At 32.0% G+C, this 15330-nt stretch overlaps 1 protein-coding gene across 19 annotated transcripts in view; it reads left to right on the forward strand.

Annotated features, from left to right (window-relative positions):
* Gphn (gephyrin) overlaps positions 1-15330 on the forward strand; it is a 625252-nt gene that overhangs the window by 159820 nt on the left and 450102 nt on the right. For all 19 annotated transcript variants that reach the window (XR_007345755.1, XM_048798536.1, XM_048798535.1 and 16 more), the window contains exon 2: positions 6215-6293. Coding sequence is in view for 17 of the 19 variants with exons in the window: in XM_048798536.1 (XP_048654493.1) it covers positions 6215-6293 (79 nt within the window). In the remaining 2 variants the exon portion in view is untranslated. The remainder of the gene's footprint in view (positions 1-6214; positions 6294-15330) is intronic.

The following is a 15330-nucleotide window of genomic DNA, read 5'->3' on the forward strand; positions in this document are numbered from 1 at the left end:
TTCTATCCCACTGGTATTCCATATACATTCCTAACTTTGGTAGTTGTCCCTTGGTTCTTGAATGTTAAGTTCTATTTTTCTTTTTTTTTTTTTTTTTAAATAAGTGTTTGTTTTCTCTACTTTGTAGTTTTGGAGGTTATTCTGATTTGTCTTTGAGCTCAGAGATTTTTTTAACCTTTGTCCAGTCTATTAATAGGTTCACCAAAGACATTCTTCCTATTACAATTTCTTTTTTAAATTTGTCACATTCCTTTTTGATTCTTTCTTAGGATTTCCATCTCTCTTCTTACATTGCCTATCTGTTCTTTCATTGCTGTCTACCTTATCCATTAGGGCCCTTAGATTATAACTACAGTTAATTAAAATCCGATCTGATAACTCAGTATTCCTATCTGGTCTGGTTCTAATGCTTGCTCTATTTTTTTCATTTTGTTTTGTGTTTTTTTCTTTTTGCCTTTTAGTATGCCTTGTAATTTTTTTATATAGACAGTTATGATCTGCTTTGTAAAAGGAATTACTGTCATTGACTGCTAGTAATGTGGTGGTAAACTGTGGGTAGAAGGAAAATATTTTACAGTCCTCTGGTTTCGTCTGTCTTTTACTCACTTTTTTATTCTAGACTTATACATTTGCAAGTATTTTTCAATTTCTAACAGCTTAGTTGGGACAGGGTGGCTAGAATTGGCTATAATTGTGTACATTTTCCTTCTCACGTTTTATTTAACACATGATAAAATCCTAGCAAATTATGCTCTCCTTGAATAATATTTTTCTGTGTGCAGACCTTGTTGTAAAGAAGTGTGGTCTGCCATATTTTAAAATGTTTCCTTTTACCCCTCCCACTGCTGGATTGTCAAGACAATTTATCTGATATTTATTTATAAGAATCTGGTTGTGCTCCTGAAGGTAAAATTCATCAGGTTGTGGTTTTGTGTGTCTGATATCCACAACTGGCTCCTCCTGGATCTTTTGACTTTCAGACTTGTTTACACCAAAATATCAGCATTCATCAAGTACAATTCAGGTTCTTTTACTGCTGTATTAGTTTCTGTGGAGAATTTTTTCCTGGATTTCTATAGTGGTAAATGGTCTGTCTGTTGGACTCCCTAGTTGTGAGAGCAGTAGTTTGCTGTGACCTCACTTCTCTTATGAATCTAAGAGAAGTTGTTGATCTTTCAGTTTGGTTGACTGTTTCCTTGTGGTTAAGGTTGAATGGTAACTTTCATGCTTCTTACAAAAATTAAAAGTCCTCTCTTATTTATTTATGTACCTGATTCAGTTTGTTCACTAATAATTCTTCATATTTAGTTCATACTCTTTAGTAGAGGATTTAAGTGAACTTTTCTTATACTAGATTGAAAGTGTTTAGATTTAGATGTGGAAGAGAAATATAGATTGAGCATCTCTTATCTGAAACGCTTAGAACCAGAAGTGTTTTGAATAAACTAGTTGAAATCTGAAGTGTAAATTTATATTTAAAAATTGTCAGTTGCTTTTGCAGGGTCATTTCTTGCTTTTGAGTTTTATTTCACTGAATATTTAGAAACTAAAGAATAAGTTATTGATTCATTTTTACTGACTTCTTAGCAATTTTCAAATTGGTAAGTGCTTTATTTTTATGGTCATAAACATGAGACTGTATTGTCTACTCAGGATTGTAAATATTGTGCTTAGTTCCTCCCATATAGTATTTTAAACATGAACTTTTAAAGATAGTAATTCTCTTACTACACAAAAATCCTTCCTGATTATAGAAAGGTAGGATATTAATGGCATTCTATAAAGAAAGAGGGGCTAGGGATGTAGCTTAGTGGTAAAGGACACAAAATCTGGGCATGCACAATATTCCTGGGTTCAGTCCCTTTCACTGAAAAGAGAAAGAGATAATCTGATGGGTGATAATCCATAAATGCAATATAAAGATTTAATCAAAAATCCGTTGGTTATACATAATAGTACATTATAGTTGCAGTGCTTAGGACATAATGAATATTAACTAATGCCTTGATTCTAGACTAGAAAGATGAGTATATACAGAGAAAGATCCTTATTATTAGTTTAGATCCCTCCTAAATGGTTTATTTTACAAATATGTCCAAGAATTTCATAAGTTTGAGTGCCAATTCTTGCTGATAATAGATAAACCATCATTTTTATTTATAAATTAAGGGAGGGTATCCAGGAACAATGGTGCATGCTTGTAATCCCAGCTGCGGGGACAGCTGAGGCAGGAGGATCCCGAGTTCAAAGCTAGCCTCAGAAATTAGTGAGGAACTAAGTAACTCAGTGAGACCCTGTCTCTATATAAAATGTTAAAAAGGACTGGAAATGTGACCCAGTGGTTGAGTTCTCCTGGGTTCAATTCCCTGCACAAAAATAAATAAATACATGAATAAATAATAGGGAGGGTATAATTTAATGTTGTTTTGATGTCTGTGTGCATCTCAGTTTGTATCAAATTTCATTATTAAAATTTCCTAAAGTAAAATCTTTTAAGGCATTCTAATATATAAAACAAATAACAACAGAGCTGTTTGGCTGGAAAGGGGGAAGGAATACCATTGATTTTTCCATAGAACCCATGAGATATCATGTAGCATTCTTACCAAATCATTTGACTGAAAGATTCCTGTTGTTTTTTCGACCTATAAAAATCTGCATTTATTGAATAATGCTTTGGAATGGCATTTATTAAAATGATAAATTTTCGTTAAATAACTTTTAATGTTATACAGTTATAGAAATGCATGGCAATCCAGAATAATGAGATATATATGAGGACTATGGTCAGTATGACATACTGATTAAGATTGTAGACTCAAGTTACAGGGCTTGGGATCTCCTAATAACTGCTGTTATTAGCTGTTTGATCAGTAGTGAAATGCTTAATCTCTCCATGCTTCAGTTTTCTCCTTTGTAAAATGAGGATATATGTAGTATTAACACTGTATGATTGTGTCAATTAAGTGACATAATTAATGTGAACTGCTTAGTATATCAATATCAACTCATGACTATAGATCAGAAGGATGGACATTTACAGCAAAATAGCTAGTTAAGAATTTTACTTAGGATTTTTTTATGGAATATTTCAAGGAATTTTCCATTCTTCTGTCAAATCTAATTATGACATGAACCAGGTTGGGATACAAGTTTATTAAAATTTTTGTATTAGTACTGTTCATTTTTACTACATGCTGTTAGTGCCATTTCTCCTGTTTTGTGTGACTTATGTGATGGCATAATGCATAATTTTTATTAATCAGTGGAGCTAAGTTCTTAGTAATTCTAGTAGGTGTCATATACTGAAGAAAGAAAAACAGAAAAATTTAATGACCAAAAAATGATTGATTTTGATGTGGTTTAGACAAGAAAACACAGTCACTAGCTTCTTAAAGTGTAGTGTTTTTTTTAAAATTATGATTCAAAATCAAAATCCTTTGCATTGATGACAAATCTTAACTAGAAATGATAAATTTATTTAGTAGGAAACCAAAGTTTCAGAATTTTTTTTTAGATTTCTTGTTCTGATTCTGACTGAAAATTTGGATGGACTTATATTTACAAAAATGCCTTCCTTAGCAGAAGTTGTTTTACATATAGCTGATTAGAAAGTCATTAAAAGACCAAAGGTTGGGCTGGGGATGTGGCTCAAGTGGCAGCGCGATCGCCTGGCATGCGCGGGGCGCTGGATTCGATCCTCAGCACCACACAAAAATAAAATAAAGATGTTGTATCCACCAAAATCTAAAAAATAAACATTAAAAAATTCTCTCTCTCTCTCTCTCTCTCTCTTAAAAAAAAAAAAAAAAAGACCAAAAGTTTATTCCATTTTAATTAAGTCTCCCAAACTCAAACTCCCAAGCTCTGAAGTTTATAACTAAGCTGTTCTCCTTGGCAAGATGGACAAGCAACATTATGAAAACAAATTTATGGTATAATATACCTTCAATTTTAGTTAAACTCAGCTGGAAAACAACTTTTCTTATAGTCTTATAGCGCGCAACATTCATTCATTCATTCATTTATGTCGCTGCTGTGGAAATAGTAAAGAGATTTCTGTTCAAATTTGGAAAATCAGAAAATTTGTAACAAATCAACAATTTGGGCTCAGTGTCTAGTAAACATAATTTGAAAATTATATATTAACCTAAATTACTCTTCTGATTACAAACACAATGAAAAGAATATTTTATTACAATTAGTAAGGAATGAATCCTAACTTTTCCACTTTCCAATTTTTAATGAAAAATTGTTTATATGTATAAATCATTTATATCAATGGCATATCTAGATTTGAGAACTTAAAACTTGTAATTTTAAGGGTCCAATAAAAGTTATATAAAATATAAATTAAAAATGTATTATTATGTCTTTGAATGGAACACTAAAAGTGTTCTTCTTTTTTCTTATGTATATTTCAGTTGCAACCATTAAGTTGTAATTGAAAATAATCACTATTTTTATGCTAATAATGAGAAAATGTTTTGTATGTGTATATTAGTTTTTGTTTGCCTCTGTTTTTTATTTTTTATTTATATATGACAGCAGAATGCATTACAATTCTTATTACACATATAGAGCACAATTTTTCATATCCCTGGTTATATACAAAGTATATTAACACCAATTTGTGTCTTCATACCTGTACTGTGGATAATAATGATCATCACATTCACTATTATTAATAACCCCATGCCCCCTCCCTTCCCCTCTAACCTCTGTTTTTGATGGATATTTTAGCAACCTATGGACTTTTAGATATGTAGTTTTTCTCCAGCATTTTGAACATAATTTACCTTGTTTTCTGGATTCCACAGTTTGTATTTGAATACTTAGTTTAGGTTTTGTTTGTTGTTACTGGGGATTAAACCCAGGGGCACTTAACCACTGACACACATCTCCAGCCTCTTCTTGTATTTTGTTTAAAGACTGGGTCTTGCTAAGTTGTTTACAGCCTGGATAATTTCCTGAGGCTGGCCTTGAACTCTCCATCTTTCTGTCTCAGCCTCCTGAGATGATAGATACGCTCCACCATGCCTGGCTAATTTTTATCATTTTTAATTTCTAGTTGTGTTTTTCTCTTACTTTTTCTATTTTATTTTGTTGTTGTTGATGCTGGTACTGCTGTTTTTATTGTTATGTTAAGGTTCTGTGAATGAAACCCAGGACCCCGATATGCTAGGCAAGTGCTATCCCACCTAGCTACATTCCCAACCCTTTCTTTGACTTTTCTTAATGTGGTATTAGCTATACTTCCTAAGGCTACTTAATATATTGAATCAATTTTGGTATATTTACAGTAATTTTTAATTATTTCTGATGGTTCTCCTTTCATTCTTTGCTTTCACTTTGTTATGACTGTTAATACAGTTGATTGTTTGATTCCTACATCTTTTGTGCTCTGTTGTTTCCCATTTTCTCTTGCTCTGTCAGTTTGCATATTTTCAGCTCATTTATCTTCAAGTTCACTAATCCTGTCTTTTGTTGTGTTGAAATATCTATGAAACTTGCCTGCCAAATTCTTAATTTCATGTTCTATTTTTTTATTTCTAAAATTACTAGTTTTTTCATTGACTTTAACTCTTTTTTGAAGTTCTATGTTCTCACTTAGTGTGAACAGTTTTTTTTTGCTCTTTTCTGTAACTTACGTTAAATAATTTTCTTAAAGTTTTCTGACTGATTTGTGGATCTCCTTGGAGTTATTCTTTGTCTCTTGATTATTGGTCAGACTTTTCTCCTTGTCATATTTGTAATTTTTATTATATATAATAATTGTTGTTTATAATGGAATAGTAGAATGTTAGTTTTTATGAATGTTAGTTTTTAAGAATCTTAAATTAGATATTTAGAATTGCTAATCAGCTTCCAAAACTTTTGCGTTTTTTGGCTCTAGTAGATTCTGTCTGTCATACCAGTCCACACACATCAGTGAGGTTTTATGGGGGTTTTAAACAAATATGTGCATTATTTTACATCTTATATTTATATATGGTCTGTGTACTTAAATTAGTAGTTATTGAAATGTTGACTTATTTACTTAATATTAACATTTGCTACTTAATCTCCCTGTCCTGAAATATAGTGAATATTTTGAAGTTTGGAAAAAAATTTAAAGGCCAATTTTCATTTTAAAATTATTTTTTTGTCAGTAGTAGCTTAAATGAAATGTAATAAAATATTAATCTTCTTTTTTCTTCTCTTTCCTATGTAGTGAGTGATAGTTGCTTCAGGAATCTTGCAGAAGACCGCAGTGGGATAAATCTCAAAGATCTTGTACAAGATCCTTCTTTGTGAGTATTTGCTTTTTAATACTAAGTATAATTTAAAACTTTATTATTGGTGTTAACTTTTTAAAAGAATTATAACTGAGAAATATTTTATGGCTCAGTAGTTTCTTCTTTTTGAATAATTTGTTTTACATGTAGTAAAACTGGATGGAATAGATTCTTTTTAGGAATAGAAGAGATTTCAGAAGATGGAATTGTGTCATCATAAACTTAACTTTCAAGAAGCAGATTTTATGGCTGATGTTATCTTTCTAATGTGGTAGTAAATAGTGGACAGGAAAAATGATTTGCTTGGAAAAGTGAGATCAAATTGGTTCATATCAATTTAAAGCTTCATTGAATATATTTTAAATATTTATTTGTATTCACAGCTAGAAACACGAATAAGATTTATATATAATAACCATATATACTCAAACATATTGGATCTAGTTTTAATTTTCTGTATTGTGAAACTCTACATGGCATCAGAATTTTAGAACTTGGAACAAACAACCAGCATGTGTTAGCATTGACTATTTTTGAACACCACAGTGGAAGGAATTCCTTAATTTTTCATCAAGAGCCTTATTTATTTATTTATTTATTTACTTACCTACTTATTTATCTATTTATTTATTTATTTTCTTGACTCTCCTGAATTGTTCCATGGACATTTATCCACATTCATATTTGTCTAACTTTCCTCATTTCTAGCATTTTTTGAAGTAAGTTATTTTTCATGACTAGGATTTTTGATTAGTATACATTTTGGTTTTGTTTCATGTTGTTTTTACTTGTTTGTTTATCTTGATTCTAGTTCTCTTTTCTTTTGCTAACAGCCAAATTCTTCTGTCTTCCACTTCTCCTTTCATTTTTTAATTATTTTCTCTCCTCCTCCCTTATAACCATCTTATATCTATCTGTTCTCTTCCTGTTCACTCTTTGAAATTGTAATATCTTTTGCAAACTTACTGTTTTTACTATGGGCAATAACTGATCACATCATTTCTGTTTATTGTGACAATTATTATTGTAGATGTCATACTAGGAACTATTTGGTTTAATGCTGTATATTGTTTAAATTGGTTGTCATTATTATTTTTTCCTCCCAAACCATGAAGTACTAGATACCTTCAGAAACACTATAAGGTTATTTGGTTGAAACTCTTACAACTCAGACTGATACTGATAATGGGCAGACATGCAAACAATGTGAAATAGCAATGAAACAAACAACCCCAAACAAACCAAAATACTTCAGTAACAGAATCCATCAACACTACAGTGGAAGAAATATCAGAGTAGGTTTGAAAGTTCAGAGTTAAATTGATATATGAGGTAAAGGATGATGTAAGGAGTGAAATCAAAGAGAAAATACAGGAAGGGAAAGATCACTTCGATGAAGAGATAAAGATTCTGAAAAAGAATGAAGCAGAAATGCTCGAAATGAAGAAATCAATAAACCAAATTAAAAATTCAATGGAAAGTATCACCAGCAGACTATACAACCTGGAAGATAGAGCTTTATGCAAGGATGACAAAATAAGTGATGTTGAAAATAAAGTTGATCACGGAGAAAATATGTTAAGATACCATGAGCGGAAATTCTGAAAATACTGGATAACATGAAAAGACCAAATTTAAGATTTATTGGGAGAGATGAAGGCTCAGAGATACAAACCAAAGGAATGCATGGCACAATCTTTTCAGTGAAATATTTTCAGAAAAATTCCCAAATCTTAAGAATGAAGTGGAAAAGTAAACAGGAGGCTTACAGGAACCAAATACACAAAATTACAACAGACCCCCACCATTATGTTAGGCATATTATTATGAAAATGCCTAACATACAGAATAAGGATACAATCTTAAAGGCTGCTAGAGAAAAATAGCCAGTCATATTTAGAGCTAAACCAATCCAGATCTCAGCAGATTTTAGGAACCCAACCCTAAATGTTAGGAGGATTTGGAATAATACCAAGCTCTAAAGAAAATGGATGTCAACTGAGAATGCTATTCCCAGTAAAAATAAAGATGAAATAAGAACCAGCCATGATAAAAAAGAAAAAAACTTAAAGGAATTCATAATGAGAAAGCCTACATTATAAAACATACTCAGTAAACTATTTCATGAAGAAGAAATGAAAAATAAAAGTGAAAAACAGCAGAAGGAGGAACTAAACTAGAAGAATAGTCAATCAAAGGAAAAAATAATACAAATTAAAAACTGGGAATAAATGAAAATGATGGAATAAAAAATCATTTCTCAATAGTAACATTGAATGTAAATGTCCTACACTTGTGTCAAAAGGAATAGACTGGCAGATTAGATTTGAAGATAAGACATGACAATATGTTGTCTCCAGGAGACTCCACAAGAGAATAACAGTGGAGGAAATAGTGGGACTGAAAAAAACTCAGACTTGGATAATATTAATACTCATAGCAGTATGTTCAGTATCTTAATCAGACAAGTCATCAGCTACAGAATTTCTATGAACAAAGTATAGAAATAAAATTGAATCATTTATTTGTATATATGTGTATGTGTGTATATATGTACATATGTGTTTATTTACTCATATACATATGTGTGTATCCACACATACATAAACAAATAAATGATGTTTTCACCAAAAGTAGTCTGAGCTAGATGTGGTCCTTACTACCTGAGGGCAGATCAAAAGGGCAAAATTTAAATTATTTCATACTATAAATCTGTATCAAGCTAATGGCATAATGATAGGTACTCTGTATTTTTTCTAACCTGTAATACCTATCCCCAAATTTTGCTTCCACTGTAATAGAACAAATTACTAGACGTGAATGAACTGAGTGAGCTATTGGGCAAACACGATAAACATGGGAGGAGAGATATTTAGTAAGTTGTAAATTTCTAAGCAAGACTTCCTGGTTTTGCAAGTAACTTTGGATCTGTTGTAATTATGGGAGCTGAATGTGGCTTTTGGCAAGGTTGAGGAGAAGTGGGTATCTGATGATTTTTTTCAGTTTCTGTAAGGGTTAAAGTGTAAGACCATGTGGATGCTTCCATTACAATCCTATAACTGTTAAGTCTAAGACAAAGAAGAGAAAATTGACATTCACTTTTAGCTGATTAACAGTCAAAATCAATGATTGAGAAAATCAATTCAAGAAATTGCTGGTTGTTTGAAAACAACAATTTGGTTCTTTGAAAAAAAAAATAAATGAAATTGATAAACCCTTACCCAAACTAGCCAAAAGAATTAGGTGAAAAAACTTGAATTATTAAAATTCATAATGAAAAAGAAATACCACCAGAGACATACAGAGGATAATCAGAGACTGTTTTGAAAACTTATACTGCCTAAGGTTTTATTTGAATTAATAATTTGCATGCATGCTACATTTCAAAATAAATGACTATTTTTATAGCTTATCTTCTGTTTATGGTTATGAATATTTTAAAGTTGATTTCCCTTGCTATATGTATAATTTATTAGTTTGTGTTATGTTATACACATTCTTCTTACTGTTGTGGTTTCTCAATAGGATATTGAAATGTGTTGTCAAGTTTATCTTGATGTCATCACATATTAAAAACATGTAAGTTTACACAATTTTCATCCAAACAAGAAGTCATTATTACCATGATATTATTATTTCTTCTCTTTAAGTATAGAAATGTACACTATTTAAGTTATAAAAATAATTTATAACATTTCTTCTGGAGAGATGACTACTATTTATTAAATACATACTGTAAAATATTTAAATTATATTATTTGTTTTAAATTATATTCAGTTGTATTTTCTATGGAGATGATTTTTAAATTCTCAATACTTTTAAATCCCTTTGAATATATGCTGTAGATAAGACTCAAAGCATGTTATCATGTTTGTGTTTTAGATTCCTTGTTGTTTATTTTTGTTGGAATAGTTATTTGAACTTAGATAAAAGAAAACATACAAGAGAAAAGAACTATAAAAATTTGTTGGGACTATATATGATGCCCATACAACTGTTTTGGGTGGGTGTTATAGCTGATTTTATGTCATGTATGTGGATGTGTTTAATTTAAGATTTTTTAAAATTAAGGACTATCTTAGGTGTGACCATTTTAGATATGTGTTGTGTTTGACAGAGAAAAAGTTGTTTAATGCATGGAAGAATTGGCCATCTCAGAATACTGGAAGTATAATCCAGAATGAAGCATATTAGTAATTTTCCTTTGAGTCAAATAGGGAAATTTTTCCATTGTATGTATACGCCACATTTTGTTTATCCATTCATCCATCAGTGAACACTTATATAGCTTTTACCTTTTGGCTGTTGGGAGTAATGTTCCTATGAACACAAATGTACAAATAGGTCATTTGTATATATATCCAGAAGTGGAATTGCTTGCTGAATCATCTTTTGTAATTTTAATTTTTTGAAGAACCATCATAATTATTTTTTATAGCAACTGCACATTCTTTTTACATTTTTTACATTTCCACAATTAATATATTAGGGTTCCACTTTCTTTTTTACATTCTCACTGACACTGCTATAATTTATTTTTGATAATAGCTATTCTAATGGGTATAAGATTATGACCCCGGCTGAGATTGTGGCTCAGTGGTAAAGTGCTTGCCTAGCATATGTGAGGCACTGGGTTTGATTTTCAGCACCACAAAAAAATAAATTAAATAAAGGTATTGTATTCATCTAAACTAAAAAAAGTACATTAAAGAATTATGACCCAACAATCCAGTATGTGTTCTTGGTATTTTAAAAAATATTTTGGACACAGTACCTTTATTTATTTATCTGTATGTGGTGCTGAGGATTGAACCCAGTGCCTCACCTGTTCTAGGTGAGTGCTCTACCACTGAGCCACAACCCCAGCCCTGTTCTTGGTATTTTTAATTGAACTTTACTTCTTTTTATCTTGTCTTTAATAATGACTTTGATGCACCTCTTTTAGAAAGTAAAGGAGGAAACAGGTGGGTTTTTTTTTTATTGTTATAATACTGTTTTATATTCTGAAGCAAACTATATAAACTGTCAGTTCAATACAGAAATTCTCTTCACTATTATTGCAAAGAATATTAAAAGCACAATTAAATCCATAATAGTTTTGTAACCGTAGCATTTTGATAAATTCATCTTTTCAGTTTTGTATTGTTTTTCTTCCATTTTTGCTCTGCTGCTATTCTTATTATAACTCCTCTATATAGTCTTGTTTTTGTTATTATAACTCACCTATAAAGATTGCTTTTTGGAAAAAACTCTTTTTGCCCCATATTTTTTAATGGCTCATTATACGTGTATGTAATGGTGGGATTTGGTACATATTCCTGCATGCACACTATATAACAATATAGTTTGGCCGATATTATTCCCTAGTATTTCGCTTTTCCTTCCCTCCTTTCCTCCCCATGGTTCCAAATCTTTATTCTACTGATTTCCCTTTGATTTTCATAAGATCACCAGCCCCCTTACTTTTCTGGAAAGAAAATTTCTTTAATTGATTGATACCAGCTTGGAAGTGCAGTGCACTGATTAAAAAACAACAGTAGCAACCTGCTAATTGAAATATATTATGTCAGATATTAGTGATTAAAGAATAACAATTTAAAGAAAAAAGGCAAAATTATATAGTTATATTTATGGATATTTTATTTTCCTTTGTGTACATTACAAATTTTACCACTCAATGGAATCTTTATTCTTTTGGTCGTTGTGAAACACAGCCTTATCCCCCTGAGTATACTTGTCATCATACAACAGTCTGATTAAATGATATTTTAGTCCCTTGGATCATGGCATTAAATATGAAGGAAAGGCAGGATTTCTGTCTGAAAAGCAATCATCACTAAATATAGCTTGTACTTATCTGCTGGTGTTAAGGCAGGTTGCTATGGTGAATTGAATTTCTTAAAAATGACAGTCAGGAGAGGATAAACAGTGGTTTTAAAGGGGTTATTTTCCATAGGGCATTACATTCTCATGTAGATGAATTTAGTTAATGTTTTTTTAATGAACTATTTATAACATTTTATTTTTAGAGTATATTTGAGGCCTTTATTATCTATTAAACAAAACAGAAGTGTTTTTGAATTGTTATCCTTTGTTTTCCTGTAGATAAATTTCATTTGGTGTAGAAATTTATTTTTTCAAGGGCATCATTTTAAACACTATTGATGTTTTTTACTTTCCCATACTTCCCGTATTTCTGCTAAATCTAAAAGAGCTATCAAAGTTGTCTTCTAAGTATAAAATTTTATTATTTTTAATTGTTTTCTTTTTAATTTGATGAATTATATATTTTGGTTTATAAGGCATATAGGTACAATACAGTTTAATCTTGGTTGGTGCTATGGTGTTGTTATACTATGTTAGCACAACACACCAAAAGACATAATAGTACTTTTAGAAAACTCGTTCATTTTCCCCTACTCCTGAGAGTATATTTTTAATTTTAAATGGATTATTCACTTTAAAATTTATATTAAAAGTAGATTTTAATATAAAACATAGTTCCTATGATTAAGGAAATATGATTGAAGATGGATAATATCTAATATTTCTGCTGAGTCATATAGATAGACAATTCAATCTTTAAACATTTAAATGAAATAAGGTGGGAGAGCAAGATGGTTGACAAAGATCCTTGCATCAGATGAGAAACAATCGTGCCTGCTTTTAGTATAACAAAATGAAGAAAGCAAGGAGAGAATTGTTTGTGTGACCTCTCCTCCAACCATAAGCAGCTCAGGGTGGAGACAGATGTCTCCTGCTTGCTGGAGGAGAAAGAATTAAATCCAGACCTTATTTTTGAATCATAGTACTAGACCTGCCATAATGATACCCAATGCTTAGCAAAGCTCTATGACCTCTGCCCCCAGCCTAATACCTATGGGTTGACCTGTTTGAACCATGTAAGGCCAGGCAATTGACTGCAACAATCTCCTCTCCTCCAAATATATAAGGCAGAGTGGGGAACAAGACTCCTATAGCTGCTGGGGAATAGTGTATGAAAACTAACTAGCACAGATGTCTTGAAGCCCAGTGTAAGGCCTGTTGTGGTTAATACTTAGAATTGTCTAGAAACTGAAGGCCTGGTTCACAGGCCAGGACTAACAGACAAATCATGCCTCTAGATAAGACCTGGCATCAGGTGGTGATGTGAGCTGTGTTGGGAAAGACTGGAGTTTTGGCCTGCATTATTTATAGCCTTGAATTGGGCCTGGAGCACACTTATCCTTCCTGTGAGACTGTGTGGGCCCCTGTGACTATGAAATTCAGGTGTAACCCAGCTAAGCATTAGCTTGCATGGCCAAGAGACTACTTTAACCTATTCGTTGGAGGTTGGTCAAGGTAATACCCGCAAGACTTTTCCCTGGAAAATAGAACTAGGCTCGTGAAACCTAACATTGAATAGATTCTAACAGCACCCTTCCCAGAACTGCCTGAATACAGACCTCTGGAATAGCTGTAGTGCCAGAAGTTCTAAGACATGTAGTCCCAATTGAGTTGGTTGCAGTGTTCTTGGGCCATGAGTCTATCTTAGCAATAGGTAGTTCATACCAATGTGGGTCCTTTAACAGTGCTGTATTGGTCTTGGCAGGCTGTGGGCTCAGGGTGTGAGGCAACTTGACAGCATTGTTGGTTACAGGTATGACATAGGAGCCTTTGGCGGGTACATCCATAGGCATAATCCTGTAGTGCATGATACAAAGTGGTAACTGTGGACAGGACCAACTGCAACCCCAGGGAGAGGCTTGTAGGGATAGACTATGTTTTATAGGTACTCTTCTGTTTCTTTTTGAATAGCACATCAACATATATTTGTACAAACCTGGACTTGGATTGCCCTCTAGTGCTAGAACAGTAACAACACACCAAAAACAGGCAAATCTGGACCTGGACACCATCCAGTGCTGAATAGTGGAAGTTACTACAGTTCCAGAGATCATAAGAATCTTGTTTAGAATTTTTGGAATGATAAGCACAAACAAAGCCAGATTATCAAGACTGGAATAAATACCCAATACTTCAATGCCTGGATGACATCTCTTCTCTGCAAGTTTTAAGAGCTTTCAAGAAACCATTACCTCACCTAATACTCAGAATAATTTCCAGAAGCTGACCAGATAATATTCAGTTGGGAGAACACGTGGAGATTTTAAAACAACTCTTTTTAAGGAAACTCAATGAGTCTGAAACAAAAAAAAAAAAAACCCCAGAAACATTGCAATACTCTAATAAAGAATCTTATCAAGGAGATGGAAACAGTTTTTAAAAAGCAAACAAAATCTTGAGCTGAAAAATATACTCAGTGAAACTAAAACTTGATAGAAGGCATCAATAGCAGGATAGATGAAACAGAAGACAAAGTTAGTGAACTTGATACGCTATTTGAAATTATACAGTTGGAAAAGAAAATTAATGAAGAAAGCTTATGTGAACTTTTGTTTAGTAGTATAAGAGCAAATATTTGGTTTGCAGTTCAAGAAGGATTTGAATGTCAAACAGGTAGAGAGTGCATCCAAACAAATAATAAGTTTTCTGTTATTATTTCAAAAAATAGAGGACTAAGAAGAAAGTTTATAAGAATCTCACCTCAAAAAGTAAGAGGTCTCATATAAATACTCTACTGTTGCATCTCACAGAACTAGAAAAACAAGAACAAATGAAACCCAACATTAATAAAAGGAAAGAAATAATATAGAGAATAATAACAAATAATATAGGGAAGGCTACAAATATCCAGGTAGAGGGAATTTTCAGAAGTCAATAGTCAGATTTCACTCAATTGAATCTACCCCAACTTGGAATCAAGCTCTCAGAGGTGAAAGAGAAGATTCTCAGTGCTTCAAGGAAAAAGAAATAATACAGACGGGTGTCCCAATTCACTAGACAGGAAACTTCTCAAAAGAAACATTATAGACCAGAATAGAGTGGCATGAGATTTTCATGATATTGCAGGCAAGGGGAGGTTTGGAAGGATAGAATTGGGAAGCTGTCAACCAAGAATACTTTAGTCAGCAAAGCTATCCTTTCGAAATGAAGAAGAGATAAAGATAC

The sequence above is a fragment of the Marmota marmota genome, unplaced genomic scaffold, assembly GCF_001458135.2.
Source record: "Marmota marmota marmota unplaced genomic scaffold, marMar, whole genome shotgun sequence".
Lineage (NCBI taxonomy): Eukaryota > Metazoa > Chordata > Mammalia > Rodentia > Sciuridae > Marmota > Marmota marmota.